The 23733-nt window shown below is 37.6% G+C and overlaps 2 protein-coding genes across 2 annotated transcripts; one reads left to right on the forward strand and one right to left on the reverse strand.

Moving 5' to 3' along the window:
• Window positions 1-1246: 1246 nt before the first annotated feature.
• Window positions 1247-5426, reverse strand: il10ra (interleukin 10 receptor, alpha). Its single transcript, XM_006795412.3, has 7 exons — window positions 5147-5426; window positions 4489-4612; window positions 4085-4254; window positions 3842-3987; window positions 3516-3681; window positions 3095-3213; window positions 1247-2939 (listed from the first exon to the last, which is right to left on the reverse strand). Exons 1-7 carry the CDS (start codon window positions 5232-5234, stop codon window positions 2028-2030), a joined length of 1725 nt encoding a protein of 574 aa, XP_006795475.2. The 5' UTR covers window positions 5235-5426; the 3' UTR covers window positions 1247-2027.
• Window positions 5427-10747: 5321 nt separating this feature from the next.
• Window positions 10748-23712, forward strand: tmprss13a (transmembrane serine protease 13a). Its single transcript, XM_006795526.3, has 13 exons — window positions 10748-10927; window positions 15909-16083; window positions 16230-16337; window positions 16883-17053; window positions 17423-17549; window positions 18143-18238; window positions 18328-18371; window positions 19928-20090; window positions 20355-20530; window positions 21211-21309; window positions 22549-22691; window positions 22809-22961; window positions 23044-23712. The coding sequence occupies exons 1-13, from the start codon at window positions 10910-10912 to the stop codon at window positions 23056-23058; spliced, it is 1488 nt and encodes a 495-aa protein (XP_006795589.2). The 5' UTR covers window positions 10748-10909; the 3' UTR covers window positions 23059-23712.
• The last annotated feature ends 21 nt before the right edge of the window (window positions 23713-23733 follow it).

Raw genomic sequence — 23733 nt, forward strand, 5'->3', positions numbered from 1 at the left:
TATTAAATGGAGAACAGTTCCATATTTTTGTTATTTCATTGGGAATTAAGCTGGCGATCATGTGAGGAAGGCTTTTCATTTTTTTGATGAAAAGATGAAAACTGAGACTTTTCTTCTAACGTGTTTTATTTCTGTGATGTTAGTCTTTGCTGGCAACATAAGATAAAGCATAAGCTGCACTATAGTTCTTGTGATACCTGCCATAACCTGTCTGTGCATTTGCTCTAGTACTGTAAGTACAGTAACTTCTCAACAGAGAAGGATTTAATCTAGCAATAATGGGAAAAACAAAGTGACATGTTTCTCATTGTTAACTTATGTGGGTGCAGGCATATTTTGAAATCATACAAAGGACAAAACCTAGTTTTGGAAGTTTTGTGTTGCATTTTAATTGTCTTAAAATTAGCCAAATATTTTTCCAGTTTTGGTAATTGAACTGGGAGTTCCCCTCAAGTTCAATTACCAACCTGGAAAATGCACAGACATTCAAAAAAAGTAGGGGAACAGCAGGAGCGCAAAAAGAAAGTTTTACCACAGGAATTCCCAACATGTTAATGTTCTACAATAATCATCAGTGTATATGTAAAAATATTATGATAAGTTGCATGAAACTGTCTTACTTCCCTGTATGCCGTTTATACATAGAATACTTGTCACAGGATTTCCCTAATGCTATGTTTGGTGTATGAAAATCAACCCATATTGACAATATTCATTCTCTTCTCGGGACTTTTTAGAAATGGGGTAAGGCCTGACAGAGGAAGTGTTTGTTTCTCAGTTTAGAAGCTTCAAAACCACTGACCTGGTTCCTGTACATAATTTGCATATGGAGATCCCTAGTAGCCTACAGATTGTCTTGTGTAATGGTTCTTTAAAGAAGGTATCATTTTGTTGTCTCAGGGTTTTCCTTGGGTTTTCTTTAGTCATGGTTTCTGAAAACAGCATGTCGTCTGTCAACTGGTTTCACTGACTTGTGAGTGTCTAAAAATAATCTTCGCTTAAATCTAAATTGGATAAAAAGTTTGCTGTTCAACAAAATACATTGCAATGCCACATAAAGTTGCAGGTGACTGGATAAGACTTAAATTCGAATAAAAAGAGTTTGACTTTTTAGCTTATGTTAATAATTCTTTTCAAAAAATATTTTCACGTTCCACTTTCACTTTTTCCACTTTTCACTCACTGTTTAGCTAGGTTTAGGCATTGTTTTTAGGAATCTTGGCAACATATGAATTTTACAGACTAGTCCAAGGATAAAGTTTTAATCATGAGTAGCACATGTATCAACAAAGACATTAAATAAATAGACTAATAAATAGATTGAACAAAGAAGTAGCTGGTCTTATAAGCACAAACGTGAATATATTTTGCCATGTAAGAAAACATGAAAGAGAATCAGACACAAAATGCTTTTTATATCAAAGTTTGCTCGTTACAATAACAAGTAAGGTGAAACCACTTGTTATTGTAAAAAGTTTGTGGATTAAGTATCACGAAACTGTGTGAATTAAACACACTGCTGAGAAACAAGAACACTCCAATGTGGGCAACTGCAATAAAGTTCATTGTTGGCGGCGATGAAATCACAAAATGTCCAAGAGCACATAACTATCAAGCCGTTTCTCTTCAGTGCTCCCCACACAGTTTCACTTCCGGCAGACAACACATTAGTCAGTTGTAAATAGACTCAGTGAAACAGGGTTAAAAAGGGCGTTTCTTAGAATCTTCTCAGTCTTCATCATCTCCCAAGACTCCTTCCAACAGTTACCAGTCAGTAGCTCTGTAATCTAACCTCTGTTTCCTTCCTACAGTATGTTCAGTAACTGCCTGTTAACCACTCGGTTTTATCCCCAAGATTTCCGCATGTTTTTTCAGTTTCTGGCACTGGAACATTTTACCTCACTCTAGTGCTTCTGTTTCATTAAGTGTAGAAAATATGAGTTTATTGCTCCAGTATTGCATTGTGACATGCGGTGGCAGGATTTTGTTCTTTTTAAATAAAGTGTTTTGTCACATCTCACAGTTTATCAGTCAATTTTCAGCTGTACATCGCAGAGAGAAAGGGACACATTGTTCATATTGAAGTCCTGCCCACACTTCACTAAGGGCAGTGGGGACAGAGAGGTCAGCAGAGGAAAATCCCTCAGTGGAAAGAAATTTGATTCTAAGTCATCCATCATGTGTGTGTCAGTTTGTTTCTCTCTAGAGTAACCTGGATGTGTAACATCTCCTTTGTAAGAGTCTATTAAATCAGATTGGCTTACAAGTTGTCCATTTTCAATAGACACTTTTCTATATTGTTTGATGACTTTGGTTTCATCGTGGCCTTGCTGATGACACCAAATGCACTGACCAGCTCCTGAACAGATACACGACTGAGGCCCAGCTCTGTAGCCCGTGACCACCTCGGCCAAAACCAAGTCTGGAAGTATCTGTTTAAATGTTTCCTCATCATCAGAAGCTTGCATCTGCACATCTGAAGGACTCTGGCTGCGATAGTTGCCTCCAGCAGCAGACTCTTTTAGAGGCCCACTGTCCTGCCCATCCAAGTTAATGCAAGAAATCATCTGGCATCCCAGACCCACCCCACTGTCCTCTCTTTTCCGAATGGAATCAGCCCGCTCATTCTCAAGTGGGTAATCTGTTTGGCTGCTAGTTGTGCTTTCAGGTCCTCCCATGCTTCCACAGCCACTGTCATCTTGTCTCATTGGTGGATTCTCTTCAATGTTTGAGTTAGACTCCATACTGAGCCCACTATCCATGCTGGTCCTCCTCTCCTCTTCTTCATTGTCCTCTGTTACTGTAAGATGACTGATTGGGTCTTTCACACCATCTTTCATGTCTTTTCTGTATGGTGACAGAAACCATCCTTTGTCTGTAACCACCTCCACAGCCCCATCTTCAACATAGAGTGGAAGCCAGCCACTAGCAGGGGATTTCTAAGGTGAGTCAAAGAAAAAAGAAATTTAGATTTGATTTATGAACCATTGGATTAGTGTACATTGTAAGATCTCTTTTTAAAATACTGTTTTTCTGTTTTCCAAATAGTTGACACTACAAGTGTGCGCAGTTGTCTATAGTTTACTGTACTTACCAGTGCAGCAGGTGTTTTCTCTGGACGTTTCAGGTAACACAGCAGGAAGACTGCTATGACTGCAATTAATGCCAGCCCACCCACAAATGATAGGGATGATACGGCAATAATGTAATACTCTGAAAAGAGCAAAAGCACCAAAGAATTTAGCAAATGTGAGTGTCTTGCTGAAAAAAAGCAAGGCTATAGCTGAGCTTTTATCATACTAACAATGATACTTCATAAAGGTGTAATCTAAATCTAATCAAATCTACCACAAACAGTGGACGATAGATGCTTTATTAAGATTTGTTTTAATGCTGAAAAATGTTCAAATGTTTGGCATTTAGCTGCCATTCCTGTTTTCAGGCCCTGTGTAAATGTGATTTATAGTAGACCTAGTTAATAATTTTCTTAAATAATCTACCATTTTTTTCTTTACCTTGCTCTGGCAACAGCAGACACTGTTTTTTGGAAACACTGCTGGCGGGGAGATTTCCATTGCCCTCTGACTTGACGCTGACACAGTACTCTTTACCCCAATGGAGAGAAGTGAAAGTAGTCTTCTGATCCTCTTCCATGTCATCCTTCAAGTATGTCGTGGTATTCTGTAGGGCAAGAACATAGTCAGCTGTTTTATTCTTTAAATAAGCTTTAAATAATGAAAGTAAGGGCAATTCATCATTATATTTTCCAGTCTTAAATTGTGAAGTTGTTTGTGAAGTTGAATTGTGAAAAACCTTATTGCTTTAACCTAATCTAACCTACCTTATTATCTTGTCCTTTCTCCTCTAGGTAGATGGTGTACCTTAAACCAAAAGGAAAAATCTTCTTCAAAATGGGTTTTGGGTGAACAGAGACGGTTATAGTGCTGGATGTAGCCCACAATGTGAAGGAGGGAGGTTGCAGTTTGCCTATGATCAGAGAAGGGAAAGAAAATAATCTTATTATGTGTCTGAATGATTAATTAGAGCATTTTAATCTAAAAATAACACAACAAATTGTACTTACTTTCATTCAGGAGAAATTTCTTACGAACCCAAATAGACTCATCACCTCCTGCTACCAGCTGAACTCTGACCTTGTAGCCAGAATCAAAATCAGTTATAAAACTGTTAAGGCTGCAGTAGGTCTCATTAATCAGTGTGCAACTTGCCAACACGGCCCAGTCATCTTGGTACCTAAGGACAGAAAACAGTCACCAAAATAAAAATATAAACTTAAAAAAAGTTTTAGTAACTCTTAGTTGAAAAACAATTAGCATCAAATGCTTGAAAAACAAACTGAAGACAAAATCAAAATGAAGTCACAGAGAATAAAAATGTAATTAAAAAGAAATAAGGATAAGGAAGTTCAGAGATTGACATATTGTAAGTCTGTAAAAGGATTCTTATTGATATGTAAGTTAAACTTACTTTGCCATTTCCACATTGTAGTAATAGTTTGAAGGTGCATCCTCGGGTGTATCCCAATGTAGTATTACCTCGCCATCCAAAATTTTCACCATCACTTTGGCAGGACCAGGAATGCCCTCTGCTCCTGATATTGAAAAAAAGAGGTTAAGATGTACATTAATTGTTACAATAATGGAAGTTTAAATATATATATATATATATATATATATATATATATATATATATATATATATATACACACATATCTTTTTCAAACACGAAGCTTCGAATTCCTGTATATAGGGAATGAGCTATAAAGTCAATGGTAATGTAAAACCCTGTTAACATATTCCGAAAGTGTTACTGCCAGACGTTTTTGTGTGAAACTTGTGGTCAAAAGCTGACAAGCTTTGATTTATGGGATCTCCAACTAAGTGACTCTGGGTTTTTTGGAAAGGGAACAGAATTTCCACTCTTGCTGTTGAGCTCATTTACTGGTATGATTGTATGAGGCTTCATCTGATCATAGAAATAATACAAATATTATAAATGATCATGAAGGAAAAATATAGTACCTTCTAAATAATTTTTAAATTGTTATTTAAGTAAATAATCAACTGTGAGTTTTTTTCATACTAAGTAAGATTACAAATAGAACGTAAGAAAAGCTTTTAATTACCTGACACAAGGCTCATGTAGATCATTAAGAAGACAAAACCCAGCAATTTGGCTTTGATATCCATTTCAAGTATCTGGAAATACACCATTTAGTTAGAATCCGGTTTGTAGTCGCTAATAGAGTCCCTTATTCCAATCATCACCGACAGAAACATCCAGCCTCCACAGTGGCTCTGTGTAACTGTACAGAAGAACTAAACTAAACTGTTGATTAATATTAACAAGGAGGAAGCAGCTGTTTTCTGCTGATACTGTGCTGCCTACACATCTGCGGTACGAAGAAGAAGAGGCCCCTTCTTTTTCAAAAATGACTTTATTTACATAGTTCCCACCAAGTACCTTCGTCGCTCGCCTAACTCCCCTCCCTCTCAGATGATGAGTTTCCTGTTGTGACTATATCCGTGACGTTGCTGCTAGTTTCATCTCTCGCTTGCTCTTGCCTTTCTCAACAAGAGAGCCTCTTTCTTCCTCTTTTGTCTTTTCTTTTCCCCTTTCCATGCTCTCACCGGGCTCATAATGTAATTTGTGTTGAGCACTATCAGAAAAAAACACAGTTGGAGTGTGTCTACACCAGATATGAGAAGAGGAAGCTTTCAGGAATTCCCCTTTCACTTTTTTCCCCCCCTAAAATGTAGGCAGTAGTTACTATCAAAGACTCATTCTGGTGTTTATCAGTTCACTTTGTATACTCTTTTGTTTATGTAATTTCTGTTTTTTCACTGACAAATATAAAATTTAAACTCAGGAAACTCGTCTTATTACTGGTTTCCTCTTTTAGGTTTTGTCTACCTTTTCCTGTGACACTTTGTTCAGCACGACCTCCTATGTGGTTTGATGCATTGCATATGTTGTTTCTTTTTTTTTCTTTTGCACTTAACCATGGCTGAAGATAGAAGAACAGAGACAACTAAAAATCTATGTTAATTATAGCCCCAGTTTGGGTGAATGTGCTTACTTTTCTGTACTAACACTTAAATAAATCAAAAATAAAGGTCTTGAAAGTCAGACTTCACTTGATGATAAGAATAAATCATGAGCTAGTGTGGATAACAGGCATATAGCTTCATCATGCATTAAGCCATATTAATATGTTGCCAGCATGCGAGTTATTATGTGTGATTAGGCAGCAATATTTTTCCATGTTCTTTAGAAACTTACATTATCTAACATGAGGGATGCAAGGCAACCTATATCTTTAAATATCACATGAATAAAGTATGTACTTTTATCTACAGTATGTGTGCAATAAACCACAGTGACTATCAGGCCTTATCTCTACACCTCATCCTACACAAAATTTCAGTAGTTCAGTTCATTACTCCTGTTTTGCAGATTAACAAAGAAAGCTGATGGCGTAATGTGTGTTATGGGTAGATATATATCGATTTCTGGTTAAGAAATGACTCATAAAAATACCCCTTGTTAAACCGTTAACAATCACTTATTCCTGCACAATTCTCCGATTTTTCACTGTGTCCATCATTGTCTCTGCTGCATATCAAGGCTTAAAAGCGTCACATACAAATTACTTTTCTTCCTCTGTCTGCTGGATTCTGCTCATTCATTACTGTAAATGTGTAAAGGGTATTGATTTACTGGTTAACATAAGTTCCCTAAAACAAATAGGACATAGACTGCTGAACCTGCAATGTCATCTAGCCTTCCTCATCTTTTTAAACTGTTTCAGGCTTTACCCAGTTTTTCCAACAAGAGAACGAGTCTGGTGCCCATGGGAGTACCACACTCTTTCTTTTATTGTGATTGCATGTGACTTATGCTTAGTCCACTGAAACTGTATCAGAAAGAGGATTGGTTGGATCTAGCACAAACCTCAATATCTAAATTATACCAAAGAGAAATACATTGGGATGTTGATTTATTCAAGGAGCTTTTATCTAGATATACTTTAGTAAAGAGTACCTTCCATTTCTGAGAAGTAGCTTTCTCTTAAAGTTAGCCATATATACCCCCATGTTTTCTCACCTCCTCCTCTCATGTGATTTCTTTTTAGTTTTACTTCCCAGTAAATGCAAACAGGGTCTCTGCAAAGCACACCACATCTCTATTTGATAATGTCAGGTGGACAGAGAGCCGCTGACTAAATGTGAGCAGTGGGGGAGGGAGTCTTTTTTAAAAGGTCACAAGATCAACTGCTGTTGTTCAGAACAGGGACTTTCTTGCAAGTCACTTTTAAGTTATAAGTGCCCTTTGGCTTCATGCACAATAAGATCACCCTCTAGTGGTGTGAAAGGGTGCATCATAACAGTGAATATACTCTCTAGTGTGTATCACAGACTCAATGCATCATTAAGTATCTCATTAATATCAGCCATGAATAAACCACTAATGAGCAGACAAATTAAAACGCTGAACATCAGGTCTCATAATATAGATCTACATTACAACACCTGGATTACACTTAAGCACATTTCCTTTAAGGTCATTATCTTTTATGCATCAGTTTTACAGTCATGCAGAGTCACAACAAAGGAAACTTGGGGGAATTCAGATCTAAATTCAGATTCAGATCTAAAACTGTGTTTACAGTTTGCGAATGTCCCACATTCATGTTTCCAAAAAGTTGATTCTGTTCATCTGGATTTTGCATTCAGAGCCCGAAGAAGTCACCTGGATGAGTCATGAAACATTTCTGAAACTGTAAATTCAGAATCAGAATTAGAATCAGAATACTTTATTAATCCCGAAGGAAATTCAACGTCCAGGTGAACAGAATCAGCTTCCTGGGTTTCCCTTACCTGGATGACTTGAGGATACGTGAAGACATTCATGTTTACAGTTTGTAAGATACGTATTATGCGACATGCTCAACAACGGTTCAGCAAAGATGAGCAACAGAGATGCAAAGAGTTTGCAGAAATAGTATCCACTACACTAAACTACAGATGAGTGAAAAAATTAAAGCCAGAACTAAGACAAAGTTGGTATTAACATTGTGTTAGACCAGTATGTGCTGCCATAACAACTTCACTCTGTGTTGTATTGATGCTATAAGCCTCTGGAACTCTACAGGTGGAAAGAAGCTGTTTTTTTGCTTAAAAGATATTCCATTGGGAGGGTAATGAAGAGCGTAAAAGTTCAAAAGACCCAAAAAACACTCCAGCAAAATGCCACCCAAAGCAAAACATTTGCTGGATTCCATCACTGTAGGGAAGATTTGAGTTTTTTCTTTAATTTTCACCAACCTACCAATATTTCCCACTAGGTTGGTGAAAATGATCAGCCTAGTGGGACTTTCAGATTTTCAAGAGTCTCAATGGTTTGGCACCACCTTATTCAACTGACTTTTGCGTCGCTGCATTTCCAGCTGCTCCTCAATATTCCTAGATCAAACCTTAAAAGCAGAGGTGATAGAGCCTTTTCATTTGTGGCTCCTAATTGAAGGAACAACCGATCATTTCACATAAAAGCCACCCACTCTCTTAGTCGTTTCAAAACACTGCTTAAAACCTACTTATTCTTGCTTGCTATTAGTTCTAGTTGAGCAGAGTTCACTAGTTTTTATTATGCAAACACAGACTTATGTGTATTTTTCATTTCATGATTTTAGTGTATATTTATTTTTGATTTAGTGATTTTTATGCATAGCGTATTATTCTTAGAACCTGTACAACAATTGAGGTTGTTTAAAATCTGCTATAGAAATAAATTCCGACCTGACTTGACTTGTCAGTTATACATTTTGCAATGGTCAAAGCGAAAACAGCGATGAAAGTTATGTTTTAGTTTCAAATTGAAGGGGGTAAAAAAGAACAACTGAAGAAATGTGTGGCTGCAAGAGGAAGTAGAGATCATATGTAAAGTGAATCTGGCAGGTGCAAATCAGAAATACCCAGGAGCCACATCTGTGCAGAAAGGCACCAACTTCGTGAGAAAAATGCTTTCTCGCACATCCAAAATTACTTGTATTACCACGATTTGGTTCCTTGTGATTTTGCCACCAGTATTTAATTTTGGTTAATGTTTTAAAGCCCGAACAATGAAATAATTACCATAAAATTCACTTTATAATAATGTCTTTATAATAATGCCAAAGTATTAACTACAGTTAAGATATTAGTAAATCATTAACATGTACTTAATTCATAATTTATATAGCATTACCCCTCCTTATTATGACATTTATAAATACAGAGATATTATTATGACTATGATTATGATTATTACTAGCAGTAATGTAGTAGCAATGATAGCTGTACATAGTTACACCATGTACAGTAGTGATAGCTGTACATGGAGTAACTGTAACAGATATATTTATAAATATAATATTAATACAGATAAAAACACATCTATATTTGTGAATTACAGACTAATTCAACATAAATGATGATTTAAGCACTTGCTTATACCTTAATAATACCTTAATACTAATGCTTAGTAGTGTGACATCAATATAAAGTGCTACCTTTATTCTTTTTTGAAAGTGGAATGTTTATTTAACCTTCAGAAAAAAATGAATTCAATACGAATTTGGATATTTTAATTTTAATTTGTAGTAATTATTATGTAATTATGTAATAATTATTATACAATGTAAAATATATTGTTCATTTTATTTTTGTTTTTAAGAAGTGCTGTGCAATACTGCAAATTCTGGTATCAACCTGATCCCAAGTAAATACTGGACCAGAATTGCCAATAGCGATACAGATACATAGGGGAGAGCAGTGTGTCATGATTTATGAGATGAATCATCTTACGATGATAGAAACAAAGTATCAATCCTATCGTGCCAGTATTTCCCCTTGTGGGACTAATAAAGGTATATCATATCATATCATATCATATCATATCGATCCGATAACAATACTAATAAACTATCAATAATTGTAACGATCCACCTGCCTCTATTTTTCAGAGGGAGAAATCGCACTAATAATGTAGAAGTCTTCCTGGGTAGATGCTATGTGGAACGGAAATGCTGTAGGTGAGGTCAGATGCTGGAGACTTGTGGGAATAAAGATTAAACAGACACTTTTTAAAGCTTAAAACACACCAGAAAATTGACAGACAACAACACATATCTGCATAATAATGTCCAACACCCTGGAGGACAACAAGGAGAATTTGGATGCTCTGAAGGAATACACTGACTGGTGCTTCGACGCTATAGTCAGAAAGAAGGCCCAGAGTTTCTCTTCCCCAGCCAAGAACGAGATGCTGTCTTCCAAGAGAAGTCATGGACCAGACGACCAGATAGCCAGGAGGAGCTGGTCGTCTGTTCGGGGTCCAGGCTGATGGGCTGCTCTGCTGTTGTGGGGCCGGGCAGTCTGCTTGTCTCCAGGGTTTAAATACACTGTGGTGAATTCTACATCCAATTCTACATGAATTCCAGATTGAAAAAGAAATCATGTCATACTCTCGGGAGAAGAGGCCCTGACAGCTCAGCTTAGGTTATTTGAGCTTCATACTGTGAATCAATGTCAGTATGCTGCTGCTACAAAACTGGTCTGACAGGTAGGATATTGGTGCACTGGACACACCCGTCTCTGTGAAGCAAAGAAGGAATGATTTACATGGGAGGTATTACGATGGGAGGGGGAAGATAGGCCTACCTACCTATTGCTTGGTTTAAGTTGAGTGGGAAACACAGTGGGTAGAAAGCAGAGGAGACGAAAGGAAGGAGAAGAACAAACGTGCTTAATGTTTCACCACCATGCTCCAGACTTTGTAAACCTGCACTGAAAAAGCTCCACCCACCTGCTCTCACCTCCACTCTACACACTTTGCTTTCCTGAATCCAATGGATAAACATGACCCGGTAGGTTCTGATTCTTGCTGGCGTGTCTTCACTCAATAGTCAAACTTCCCACTTAATTACTGCTCACCTGAATGATGGCTGTGTTTTCTGCTTCAGTTTGCATTATTTTGAATTTAGAGAAGTGTGTTGCTTGTGAGTATATGTAGCATTCCCCAGAAGGCTGAAGAATGTTGCTCAGTATAGAGATTACAGAGCGAAAGGTTTGACTTCACTTTCCTTCAGGTGTTATAGAGGCTTTCTGTCTTAGCTTATCTAGTCTATATGGGCAATTATTTGTATTCTTTATTCAATTTTAGACTGTGTCTGTGAAATTGTGTATATTCCTGATGTGATGATGGAGGAAATAATGTTATTAAACTTCACATTTTCATTGTACTGACTCTTGTCTTTTTAGATAAAATAAAGAGAGAGATAAAATACCCGTAATTGCAGCTTTCTGCATTTCATTGTATGTTCTGGATATTGTGTTTGAATCTAGAATTATTAATTTTGCCCATACAAGGCTGGCAGATTAAAAAAAAAGGGACAGTTTTAGTTTACCATTTTATATCAGATTATGTTGTAGCTTACCCTGAACTGTGCAAGCAGAAGAAAATGGATGGATGGATTTTGTAATTTTAGATGACATGGTTTGCGTGAGTGATGCTGTTCTTTGTGTTGCATAGATCCTCTAATTTTTCCACCTTTTATTTATAATAATAGCTGGAGAGCAAACTGTGAAATATGACCGTGTGCACTATGCTGAGAAATATGACTATACCTCCACCTAATTCTGCTTAGGCATTTGATTACAATAAAGTAAGGTTTATGCTGCCTATAGGTCTTTTTTTAAAAAACCCCAAAAAACTATACATCTTTGTTGGTGAGTAATGCTTGCCTTCACAGTTTTTTTTTTCAACTTTTACTGAACTTAACTTGAAACAGGCGTAATAGCAAATCTAAATTTTGAGAACTATATGCTCGTCTCCCCAGTTTATGGAAGTGTGATCACATTGATATTAGAAAAAGGTCTCAACAGCTGAGGAAAGGCAATGGTCAAGCCCAAAATTTAGACTGCATAAAGGGAAGTATTTCTTTAAGGGTTATTTACCAGTGACCCTTACACTAATAGCACATCTTATTTTTTCTCAATTTCTTGGTGCGGTTCATACACAAACTGCAAACTGCTCATAGCAGCAGTTTCAGGATTGAAATAACTTACAACGTGACAAGAACTGTTTAAAAAATGTATGTATGTGAAAACAAATGCTGTAAGAATGTCAGGAGGTCAAATGACTCATCAGAAACTTGTTTTTTCACATTGTATGACTTTCTACAGAGGCTTAGTTGATAATGGAAACAGGTGATTAAGGCATGCTGTGTTCAAACAGGTACAGCCACAGAGCATTTAGCATTTGTAAACTTTGATATCACCAGCTTCGTTCCTGCATGTCGCATGTCACAGTACTAAAATTAGCACACGTTTTAATTGCTGTACAAAAATACTTTTGCTTAATTTAGCTGAAAATAGTTTCACATGTAAGTTAGTGATATGTTGGTTGGTAGATTTTGTTACCTTTAGACACAACCAGGCACCAGTAGAAGGTTTGCCTCATTAGACTGATCTACAAAATATATTTTTATTTGCAAGTAGGAAATTCCAGGTCTTTATCCATTGTTTTACAGTGATTTCAGATATGTAATCAAATTAAAGCTTGCGTGTCAGGTTTGTGACATACACATCACTCATGTTTTGATACTGCTGAACATCAATATATCAACACAATGTTTGGAATTGTAACTATTTTCTGCCAAGTCTGTTTTAATTTGTTTCCTTTGTAAGCAAACCAGAAGAAAATACTAGAGATATGTTACAGCAAATCTCTGTTAATTTAGCTCTTGGTTTTTCACTTGTACTACATGTCTGTTTGTCTTTGTAGGGACCAAGAGTTGATATTGGCTTTTTATTTTGATGAAATCCATGAGCCATGCTCCAGCAATGAGCGTGGCAAAAACACATACACTTTCAGTATGTTATCCAAAACTCAGGAAAACCTTTTCCTCTGTGACTGCTAAGAAAATTCTGGACAACCTAGTTGAGCTGGGTTCAGTTTCATTTGGAAATAATCATCAGACATCCATTCACAGATTTCAGGACCAACAAAAATGCTTTCCTTAATTTTGGTTTTACTTTTCTTGAGACCAAACTTATTTCTTAAATGCTGAAACATCATCCAAGTTGGCGAGTACTTGGAACATAATTTTCCAGTTTGGTGTCAGCCAGTAAAATCTGCTAAAATACAGGTGAAAGAGTCCCAGAAGGAAAATGCTTGTTGACCAGTGTTGTTATTCTTATAACAACTTATATAAATTAATCAGACAATTTGTCATTAAAACAAGAAAACATGAATATTGAAGAAATCAGCAGAAAACTTGTTTAAAACCAAAGATCATGCTGTTATTGATGAAGAAAATAACAAATCAAATTCACATTTTTCTGCCCAAATTTGATTTAGCACAGTGGACATAATTTATAAGACTTTAAGTACTTTGTAATCATATAACTAGGTAAAGATTGACTCTATCTGCATAACCGGTGTGAACACATGAGGATGAATCTTCTTTAACTTGTTTGCTCCTTAACAAAATTGCGGTCTATAACCAGTGCAGTAAATAACAAAGAAAAAAGTGTTTTCTTCAACCAACAGATTCAGATTCATCCCTGACAAAAAATAGACAAACATCTTTTAAAGCAAAACAATGGGCAATGAACACCATGCTATGTTACACAAGTGCTACACCTATGGCAATTATAGTCCATTGTGCACACTCACAGGGTTTTTTACTGCTGCTGACTGGGTAGCAGAGTCACCTGAATCACCTAGCCAGTAAGAGAAAACATACCTAAAATGCCATTGCACACTATTTCAAGGAAATGGTGCATGTGACACTGAAACACTAGCAGCACAAGCCAAAATCCTTTCAGAATAAACACAGCATGTCTTGGTGTAGTGATTCTCAAAGTGTGGGGTGGGGGCCAGGGGTGAAAGACAAATTTAAAATTAGACGGGAAGTGAACAAAGACAAAGAGATTGCTGATGCTCTAATGCTGACCTTCATTTCACTAAACTTTAACCTGGGCAAACTTTCATTGTTAATAATTGATAAAAATGGGGAGGTATGGCCCACAGACTAACTTTATCATCTTAGGAAAAAAGAAAACGAGGCACCGGGTCAGTGTTAGGGTGCTGGATTGCTGGATTGTTCTGTAGTAGAAAGACAATCAGAGAGATATTGTTATATGCAGTGATTCCAGTCAATGACACCCTAAGGTTGACAAATGCTTACTGGAACTTTTTTGTTAACCAAAAACAATACCACACCCTCTTAAAACAAACAAAAAGAAAAAATGCATTAGAAAGTGTTACAACATCCTTGTTTTGCCCAGATTAACCTCCAACACATTTGGGAAAACTTAAAGTAACACTTGCTAACAATGAAGTGATACCAAAACCAGTTATTTGGTAGATACAGTAGGGAAACGCACTACCACACACACACACACACACACACACACACACACACACACAAAATATCACTGACAGCTGCTTAGACACCATTCTTTTACCAAGGTGGCTATCTAACTAGTCAGTAGTCCGTGCCATGAGTCACTCCCAATGAACACATGGTAGACCTTTAACCCATGTGGATTAAAGTATTTGAGCCACTTATTCCTCTAAGAAAAACCCAGCGAACAAACTTGTTCTTAGGTGCATTTTTCCCACTATCATTTTGCACCAACTTGTCCCATACAAGTCTCCAAATATGGATTAAGACCTTTGTTTGAAATTCTTGATATGGCTACTGGCAGAGACGATATCACTGAGAAATGAGGAACATACTCCTAAATCTGATCTGTTAGACACTGTTGCCAGGATACATCACTTCTTTCTTTGTGCCTATAAGGTTGTTGAGCTGGTGTAGACTTGATAACAGTGTTTGGATATCATGGAGGACAATAGGTTACATGCAGACTCTTGACAACCACAAATGTGCAGAGTCTTAACAACAAGAAACACATATGGATGATTTACCATTCTAGCTCATGTATGTCTAATTGTACATATTATACCTAATATATATGCCTTAGAACATGACTTAGTACTGGAAAAATCCTTGTTGGCAAGCACAGGGGTCACCAGGTTTTTACTTATCTCAGGAAGGCCCACTTTGGCCCACTTCTCTTTACAGAAACAAACGTCAGCGCTCTCCACAGATTTTCTATATGAGTGAGTTCTGGCTATGCCCCTGCATGACCTTGACCATGGTCTTGCACATGGTGGTGGTCAGAGTCAGGTTTCTAGCTAGGCTGTAGAGCAGCGGTCCCCAACCTTTTTTGCGCCACGGACCGGTTTATGCCCGACAATATTTTCACGGACCGGCCTTTAAGCTGTCGTGGATAAATACAACAAAATAAAACTAGTACCGGTACCAAAAAAAGTAGATTTATTCATAACACACGTGAAAAGACCCAGGAAAACCGAGTTAATGATAAAAACAATAACAAAATAACGCTGAAAACTGATAAAAACCCTGAAAACCATACATTTCACACCTGAGCTTCAACTCTCGGGGCCCGGTACCAAACGACTCACGGACCGGTACCGGTCCGAGGCCCGGGGGTTGGGGACCGCTGCTGTAGAGGACCAAATACTAATTTCACTCATTGACATGCAAAACAATATATAACTTTGATTTAATTTGGTTGAAATTCAGAATGTTCAGGTTCTCCCCATTAAAATAAAACTACTCTAAAGATAAGCAAACATACAAATTCAGCAGGGTATCAAATAATTATTCTGCATCTTGTGCCCAAGGAGTGATTACATAATATTGGACATAGACGTCACATGACATTGTTTGTTAGTCCAGTTAGAGATTTTATCTATGAAATCTTGCAGAGTATTTGTTTTGCCCTCATTGTTTTTGTCTTTTTTCTTAGGACACCCCCCCTCCTCCCTACTACTCTGTTGCTGTCCACACGCAGCCACCCCTCAGGTCTTATGAAGAGGTGGTGTATGGCTTCGGTCCAGGGATGATGCCCCCAACCCAGCCACGTTACATCCCTCGGTATCCACCATCTGTGGCTGTTCCCCAAGTCTCACAGCCCATCACAAGTGAGTTATACCTGCTCCTCCCATATTTTTCTAGGAATAAAATCCACGTATTGCAAATGTACAAACAAAATAAATGTTGAGTCAGAGTCGCTCTAACGATCATTAATATGTGTGTCACTATATGCTTTTGTTCTGACTGTGTTTAGTCCCAAAGAAGAAAAAAGGATGCTGTGAGAGCAAGAAAAGGTGCATTGGTGTGTCGGTGTCAGTCCTACTGTTGCTTGTTCTGCTGGGTGTGGCCATTTGGCTTGGAGGTATACTTTGATCACTGAACAGTGTCATCAAAACCTGTGAACTAAGTTATTTGAAACTGTTGTATCTGCATGTGAAGCTCAGTTACTTACAGTATTTTTGTGCCCTTGTGGTCCTAAGAGTGTAAGAATTTATCTATTTTCATTTGCTCATTTTTGTGTATGTTGGTATTTAAAAACAGTATGAAGCATAAACTCAGTTACTAAACGTCATTACCAGTATATGACACATTATTTTGCAACTATAAATAAAAATGGAATGGAATTATATGAATTTTTTTTACTTCCACAGAGATTTGTTGGCACTGACAAAATGTTTTCTCTGTGTGGTCAGTCGCATGCGGTGCTCACTTTGAAAATCATTTATGTTAACTGGAGTACGTATGAATAGTTGCTGATATTTATTAAGTGAGATGGAAAGTCAATTTTAAGATGCATATTACTGTTCTTATTTTATTTCATTATTTTGTTTGTGTGAAGTATAACAATAATGGCACACTCTACCTCTACTTACTTTAAAATCATTACTACATACTCTCCAACCACAGTTGTGTACGGCACCAGGAGTGCAACATCAGCGATCCACTACGATGAGCATGATGGGAGCAATGATGAGAAAACCCAAAGTACAGTTTTGCCAAAGGACAACTGCCCAAACAATGCTGTCAAATGTGATGGAAAACAGGACTGCCAACATGGCACTGACGAAGCATACTGTGGTAAATCAGCACACTCATAACCTTACCAGGATTGGGCTAATACAAGGAAAGAAGATGAAGTAGGATTGGAAAATAACAATAATAATCTATAGAAGGAATATGTATCAATATATGTAAGAATTCTTAGGGGATCCAACTTAAATCTGAATCATGTATAATTGTATTGGCTTTAGTCATATTATACACTCTATGTAATCCCTAACAACAAGGTAAATATATTAGAAGAATGCACAGGAAAGGTCTTGGCAAATTAAACATTTCCTGGAAAATGAAAACTAAAATTGCATAATAGTCACATATGCACATAATGGACTTAGGAGATTTAAGGTGTATTCTTTTTGTTATCCCTTCTTGTTATTACGTCTCCAGTGAGGTTTGGTGAGGGAAACAGTCTGCAGGTCAAAACAGCCACAGATGACCGCTTCCTACCAGTGTGTAAACAAGGGTGGGATGACAATGAAGCCAAGCAGATCTGCAAGCAGCAAGGATTCAGAAAGTATGATCACCACTTTACCCTGCCTATTATTGTCATAGCTCACCTAAAATGTAATGAACATCGTGTATAAAAAAGTTTAAAGATAGCTGGGTGCTGGTATAGTTCAGTAGAACAGGCAACCCAGACCATTGCAGAGGCCTGGGTTTGCATACACCCTGAGGCCCTTTACTAGCTGTCTTCTCTCTAGTGCCCTAAATAAATAAAGGCTAAAAAGTTTAAAGGCAGCTGAGAAAAAATTTGGATCAAAGGTAATCTTAGTAATATATCTTACCATTATCTATCATCATTTAGACCTAGCACGGGCTTCATGAAAGAGTGATTTAGCTCGTCATTTGGAAGGGTCGATTTCAACAACAGCCCTTAAACACGTGGGCTTCAAACCCCAACCTGTAATTACCCACAGAGGTTCATGAAACATCACCTGATCTGCTGCTGTGTTTAGGGTTGAATTGATTCTCCACAGGAATGACTACCAGTGGGGCATCTCAGTATGATAGAAGTGCAATTAGTTTACAGATTCACTCAGATATTGACTGCAGAAAATGGTCTCTATATGTGCACGTTTATCTAATCATTTTTCTCTCTGTCTCCAGCATCCATATGACAGATACAATTCAATCAGATTCCAAAGGTTTAACACTGAACAACAGTACAAGATCTGCTCCAATCCAGGCTCGGGTAAATGTCAGGTACATATGATTTGTTGGTTAACAACATTAGCATTGGTTGACTGCATGTACCCATTTTAACATGTTTCCCTTATTGTGGCAACATGCAGTTCTCCCTGTCCGAACAAGCAGACTGTCTCCCTGCAGTGTGTGGGTAAGGAGCCTCCATCTGTTCCTACAGTCATATGTCACACACTTCTTTTTCTATGTCTGTCTTATGTTACACCCAGTACCTATGACTGAAATGCAGCTATTAGCCAGTGCAATACTAACAAAAGTATCTGAATCAGTTTCTGAAAATTTCAAGGTTCAAGCATTTTTCTGTTAGAATTTTTGATAGCTTTGGTCAGTACACACGGCCGCAATCGTGGGGATGATTGCTGGCTGTACGGTTGTTCAGATGATGATAACTGGCAACCTCCAGGAGGGTGAGCCACAGAAGGTCACTGCTGAAAAGGCTAAATCTAACAGGCAAGATGAAGCTTTGAAAGGATTGTCAAAGAACTTGGCAGAGCTTTGAATTTGGGGAAAGAGGCTGCTATTTTAGCATTAAAAGCCACCAAATACATCTTGATATTAGGAATGTGAGAAACAATATCAAACATTTCTTACCTGCACTTTATGTCCAACGTACTCTTAAAAGATCAAATTACATTTTGCATTTCATTTGTAAATCAAGGTCCTGAAGTCTGGAGGAAAAGTGGAGAGACAGAATCCAAAGTGTTTGAAGTCCTGTGTGTTTTTGCTGTCTATGATGATTTGGGGCACCAAATCATGTCGGTGGTATTTTATCATATCAAAAGTTAATGCAGCCATATACCAGGAGAGAGAACTTCATGAGGAATTGATTTCTAGTTGGAGATTCCTTTTCCTAACGGAATAAAAACCTATCCACAATGCCATAACTACTGCTAAATGGTTTACCAATCATGATCAGAATGCTGATAATCATTACTGCATTTGGCCAACCGGTCTGATCTGAATCCCAAAGAGAATCTATTAGACATTTAAGAGGAAGAAAACCCCCAAAATACAGATGACCTGAAGGCCAAAGCAAAGTAACTTGAGCTTCAGTAACATCTCCAGATTGCCACACCTCCATGCCTCTCAACACCTCCATGCCTCTCAACGTAGTGTAAATCCATCGATTCTGGATTTCTATAGATTTCTATAGATTATGATGAACTATAAACCCAGGACCCACCGCACCAGCGTAGGGTGCGACAGTGGATCCAATGATTTAATCCCAATACCTAATGGCAGTCAGGGGGGCATAGTCTAGCCTGCAGAAGTCTGATCATCCTCTCATGAATTTGGTTCCCCAAACCACCATATCACCATAACATACAGGTTTCTCTAGACCCTTTCATGTCTCTTTAGATATGGTAAGGGTGAACCTGCTCTTACCTGCGAAAAGCACAGGGTGCCAGTGGTGGGTCTGCAATTTCTGGTAGTGAGCACAGGGCCAATAGCGGATGTAAAAATAAAAATTACTCAAAGAGTTCTTAAGTTATGGCCACAAGGTGTTTTGTTAGGTGACCTTGATAACATAAAACCTTGTGACTCCTGTGAAGATCTAACAGCACTGCAGCAGCAACGCTGGCACATACAATGTATTTTTTTCTGCATTCATCAAGGATAAAACTGCATGCTGACAATAGTTTTGTTTCCCTTTCTTTCTTTTGCATGGTACCTTGCATTGTTGTCCAGATTGTGGTAAGCAGCAGGCCACGTCCCGGATCATTGGTGGCACCATAGCTAAAATAGGTCTTTGGCCTTGGCAGTTGTCACTACAGTTCAGAGGATCCCATGTCTGCGGAGGAGTCCTGATCTCCCCTGATTTTGTGCTTTCTGCTGCCCACTGTTTCCCAAGGTGACAAAAAAAAAGAAAAAAAAAGAAAACAAACATACCTTTGTAAATTTTTTTTTATCACACTCTCTTAAATTGACCATAGTCTACCTTAATAAACTCTCTGATTCCTAGAGTCTGTACATTGTAATTGTAGATATTTTAAGGTCCAGCTGCAGTTAACAATTCAAAATTCAGACATTTTAAAAACCATAATGCCCATTATTCTGTGCTGAAAATTACATTAATCTGTTGCTGTCCATTGAAGAGTGTCTTTCGGGGTTTCAGAGACTCTGCGGCTCTATCCCCTCAGAACTGGAGAGTATATGGTGGAATGGTGTCGCTGAACAACCTGCCTGTCCCGTACTTTGTTGAGAAGATCATAGTCAATGAGAACTATGACACTAAAACAAATGACCAAGATGTTGTTCTTCTCAAACTTACATCCCCAGTCACTTTCAATGGTCAGTTGATTCTTTACATTCTTTAAAAAATGTGTGTAGTCATCCAACCTCTATAGCTGTGTTCAGATTTTAATAATCACATAAGCATGTGTGTGGGCATCATGTTGGAAAGCAGAGTGTGTGAAGGATTTAACTGCTTCCTCCATGGAAATATTCAGTACAGAAATCCTTCGATGATGAAACCTGTGTTTAGTAGCACTATGGAGAGTGTCATGCATATATATTCTGTACAGTATAGTGGGGGAAATAATTATTTAATCCCATGCTGAATTTGCTCAAAGAAAGGAACAGTCTTTAATTTTTATGGTAGCTTTATTTTAAGCTTCCATACACATCACATAAAGTTTTTCCAAATTCAGCAGGGGATCAAATACGTATTTCTCTTACTCTCTGCTGTATATAGTCTACAGTACATTATGTAGATTATTAACAAAAACAGGACACTAAAACAATATGCAGGATAGTAATAGCAATGAAAATGTTTCCTTTGCTGCTCAGTCTGAGTTTTGAAAGCCTGTGAGTTCACAGTTCACAGTTCACAGTCAAACTGTTAATCTGCTTTACATAGTGAAGTTGTTTTACCGTATATGTACAGATCTATCTACAATACTATCCTTTTGAGCACACAAGGCGGCTGATATGTTGGCAAAATTTTAAATACATATTTTTGTGTTAACCAGATAAAGTTCAGCCCGCTTGTCTGCCAGCATATAACCAGAACTTTGTCCAAGGAACTCAGTGCTGGACCTCGGGTTTTGGCACCACACAGGCCAGTTCAGGTAAGCAGAAATTCATAAATGTTAAGTATCTAGAAATCTAGACTAGAAATCTAGCAAATGACCAAGTTTTAGTTATTCATGAATGTAATTTATTTTACGGAATTCCCATGATTTCCATACTAATGTGTTGGGCAATACAGTCTGCCTTGCATACATCTGCATTACATGTTTAAGTGCTGTTGTTTCCAGTAGTGTTTGATTGTTTTACTGTAGATAAGGCTTTAAAAGTTTAGGTTTGGTCTATGAGTGACGTTTAGCCATTTTACTCGCTAAAACTAAAGCCTTAAATTGTAGGAAGTTAGCACCCACCCAATGCATTGATAGAACAATGAGCATAAGTATTCGCAGCCTTTGCTGTGGCACTCAAAATATGTCAGATGTTTCTACAACATGACTGGAGTCCATCTGTGGTAAATTCAGTTGATTGGACATTATTTTGAAAAGCACACATCATCTATATAAGGTCCCATAGTTGATGGTGCTAATGAATTGTTGAGAAAGAATTGTATGGAGGCATAGATCTGGGGAAAGGTGCAGAAAAAAAAGAAAAAGAAAAACTTCTGCAGCATTAAAGTGAGCATAATGGCCTCCATCATCCATAAATGGAAGAAGTCTGAAACCATCAGACTGTCTGGCCAGTCTGAGGTACTGGGAAAGAAAGGCCTTAGTTAGGGTGGAGACCAAGAACCCAATGATCACTCTGTCAGAGCTCCATCTTTGCTCTGTGGAGATAGGATAACCTTTTAGAAGAACAACCATTTCTACAGCACTACACCAGTCAGGCCTGTAAGGCAGAATGACCAGACAGAAGCCACTCCTCAGTGAAAGGCAAACTATTAAACATTGCTGATGCAATAAAATAAACAAAAAAAAAATCTGCAAGCTGAGAAAGAATGGGGAAGGATTACAAGAAAGCAACAACAATGCCATCAGGGAATGATGAGAAAGTAACTAGTATCTGTTGTCTATATAATCATCTGATGAAAAATATGCTTGAAAAAATAATGTTAACGACTGATGGGTGGGTGACAACTCTCAATCAATAAACAAAAGACTGGGAAATGATTAATCATAAAAAATGAAGAAAAATGAAGAAAACAAACAATGCACAATTTCTGTTGCTGAGATGGTGCAACTCACAATAATGTGTAATATTTACATCAGGCTACTATTGTGGGGTATTATATTGCCATGAAAAGGAAACAATGACCTTTTTTTGTTTTTTCTTTTTTTTTAAAGGTGTTGTCTCGAAGGATCTGATGGAAGTGAGTGTGGACATCATTGATACACGGGTGTGTAACAGTCGTGATGCTTATGGAGGTCTGGTGACCAATAATATGCTTTGTGCTGGGAAACTCGAAGGAGGCAAAGACTCCTGTCAGGTGAGCAGTCAGTATTAAGGAACAGCTAACAGAAATCATATAAGTATGCATGGATTTGACCATCTAGCAAACTTTGGAGTAACATTTCTGCTAACCAAGTATAATATATTTTTCCAGGGTGACAGTGGTGGACCTCTGGTATGCCAGGGAGAGAGTCGCTTTTACCTGGTGGGGATTACCAGCTGGGGAGCTGGCTGTGGTGAAAAAAACAAACCTGGGGTTTACACCAGAGTCAGTAGTGTTCTGCCCTGGATCTACACAAGCATGCATGTAAGAGTGAAAGCAAAAAGAATAAATAAGAACTAGAAGGGGAAGGCTTTCTCTATGTTAACTCCTCCTTTGCCTCTTGCAGAGAGCTATGGTGTGACATCACTTTACCTCCTGCTGGTGTTTTCCTCCCAATGAAGTCTGCACTATGAAGTTGTCTTGAGGGAGTAGCAGCATGACAGAAATGCCCACATACATTCATTAATGTTGTGCTCATCATCTATACTCATCCCAGGTCACATGGATTTAATATATTTTACACTACCCACATGTATACAAGCTAATCAATGCACTGACTTCAATTTTGATTTTATTCTTTTGCATGTACTAAAGCTTATTTTTAATTTAAGTGAGCTTTAAAAGCAGATTCTTTTTTTTTCAATTGTATCTAATTGTAATTCAATGAAAGGCTTTACTGAGGCTCTACTGAGATTTCCTTAATCGGTTTGTGGTTGATTAATGTATGATTGTATATAATTATGTATGATTAATTATTATGAAGGTGTTTTTTTCTCTCAGGAACACAATTTTAACTGTTGTGTACCATATTAAAATCAAAACATTTTGTGCATTACCTTGCACTTGAGTCACTAAGCAGTGCACTTAAGCCACTACTCATGTTGGGATTTTTCTTGAAATTGTTCTTGATTGTATGCCATTTTTCCATATTATTTGTTATGTTCATGTCATAAGTTTGTGAAGGATTGCGCGAATAACAAACACAACATATATCAGATAAAGAAGGAACCATCCACTCCTCTTTATTGTGGTGTTT

This window comes from Neolamprologus brichardi, chromosome 14 (genome assembly GCF_056152115.1).
Source record: "Neolamprologus brichardi isolate AB-2024 chromosome 14, ASM5615211v1, whole genome shotgun sequence".
Classification (NCBI taxonomy): domain Eukaryota; kingdom Metazoa; phylum Chordata; class Actinopteri; order Cichliformes; family Cichlidae; genus Neolamprologus; species Neolamprologus brichardi.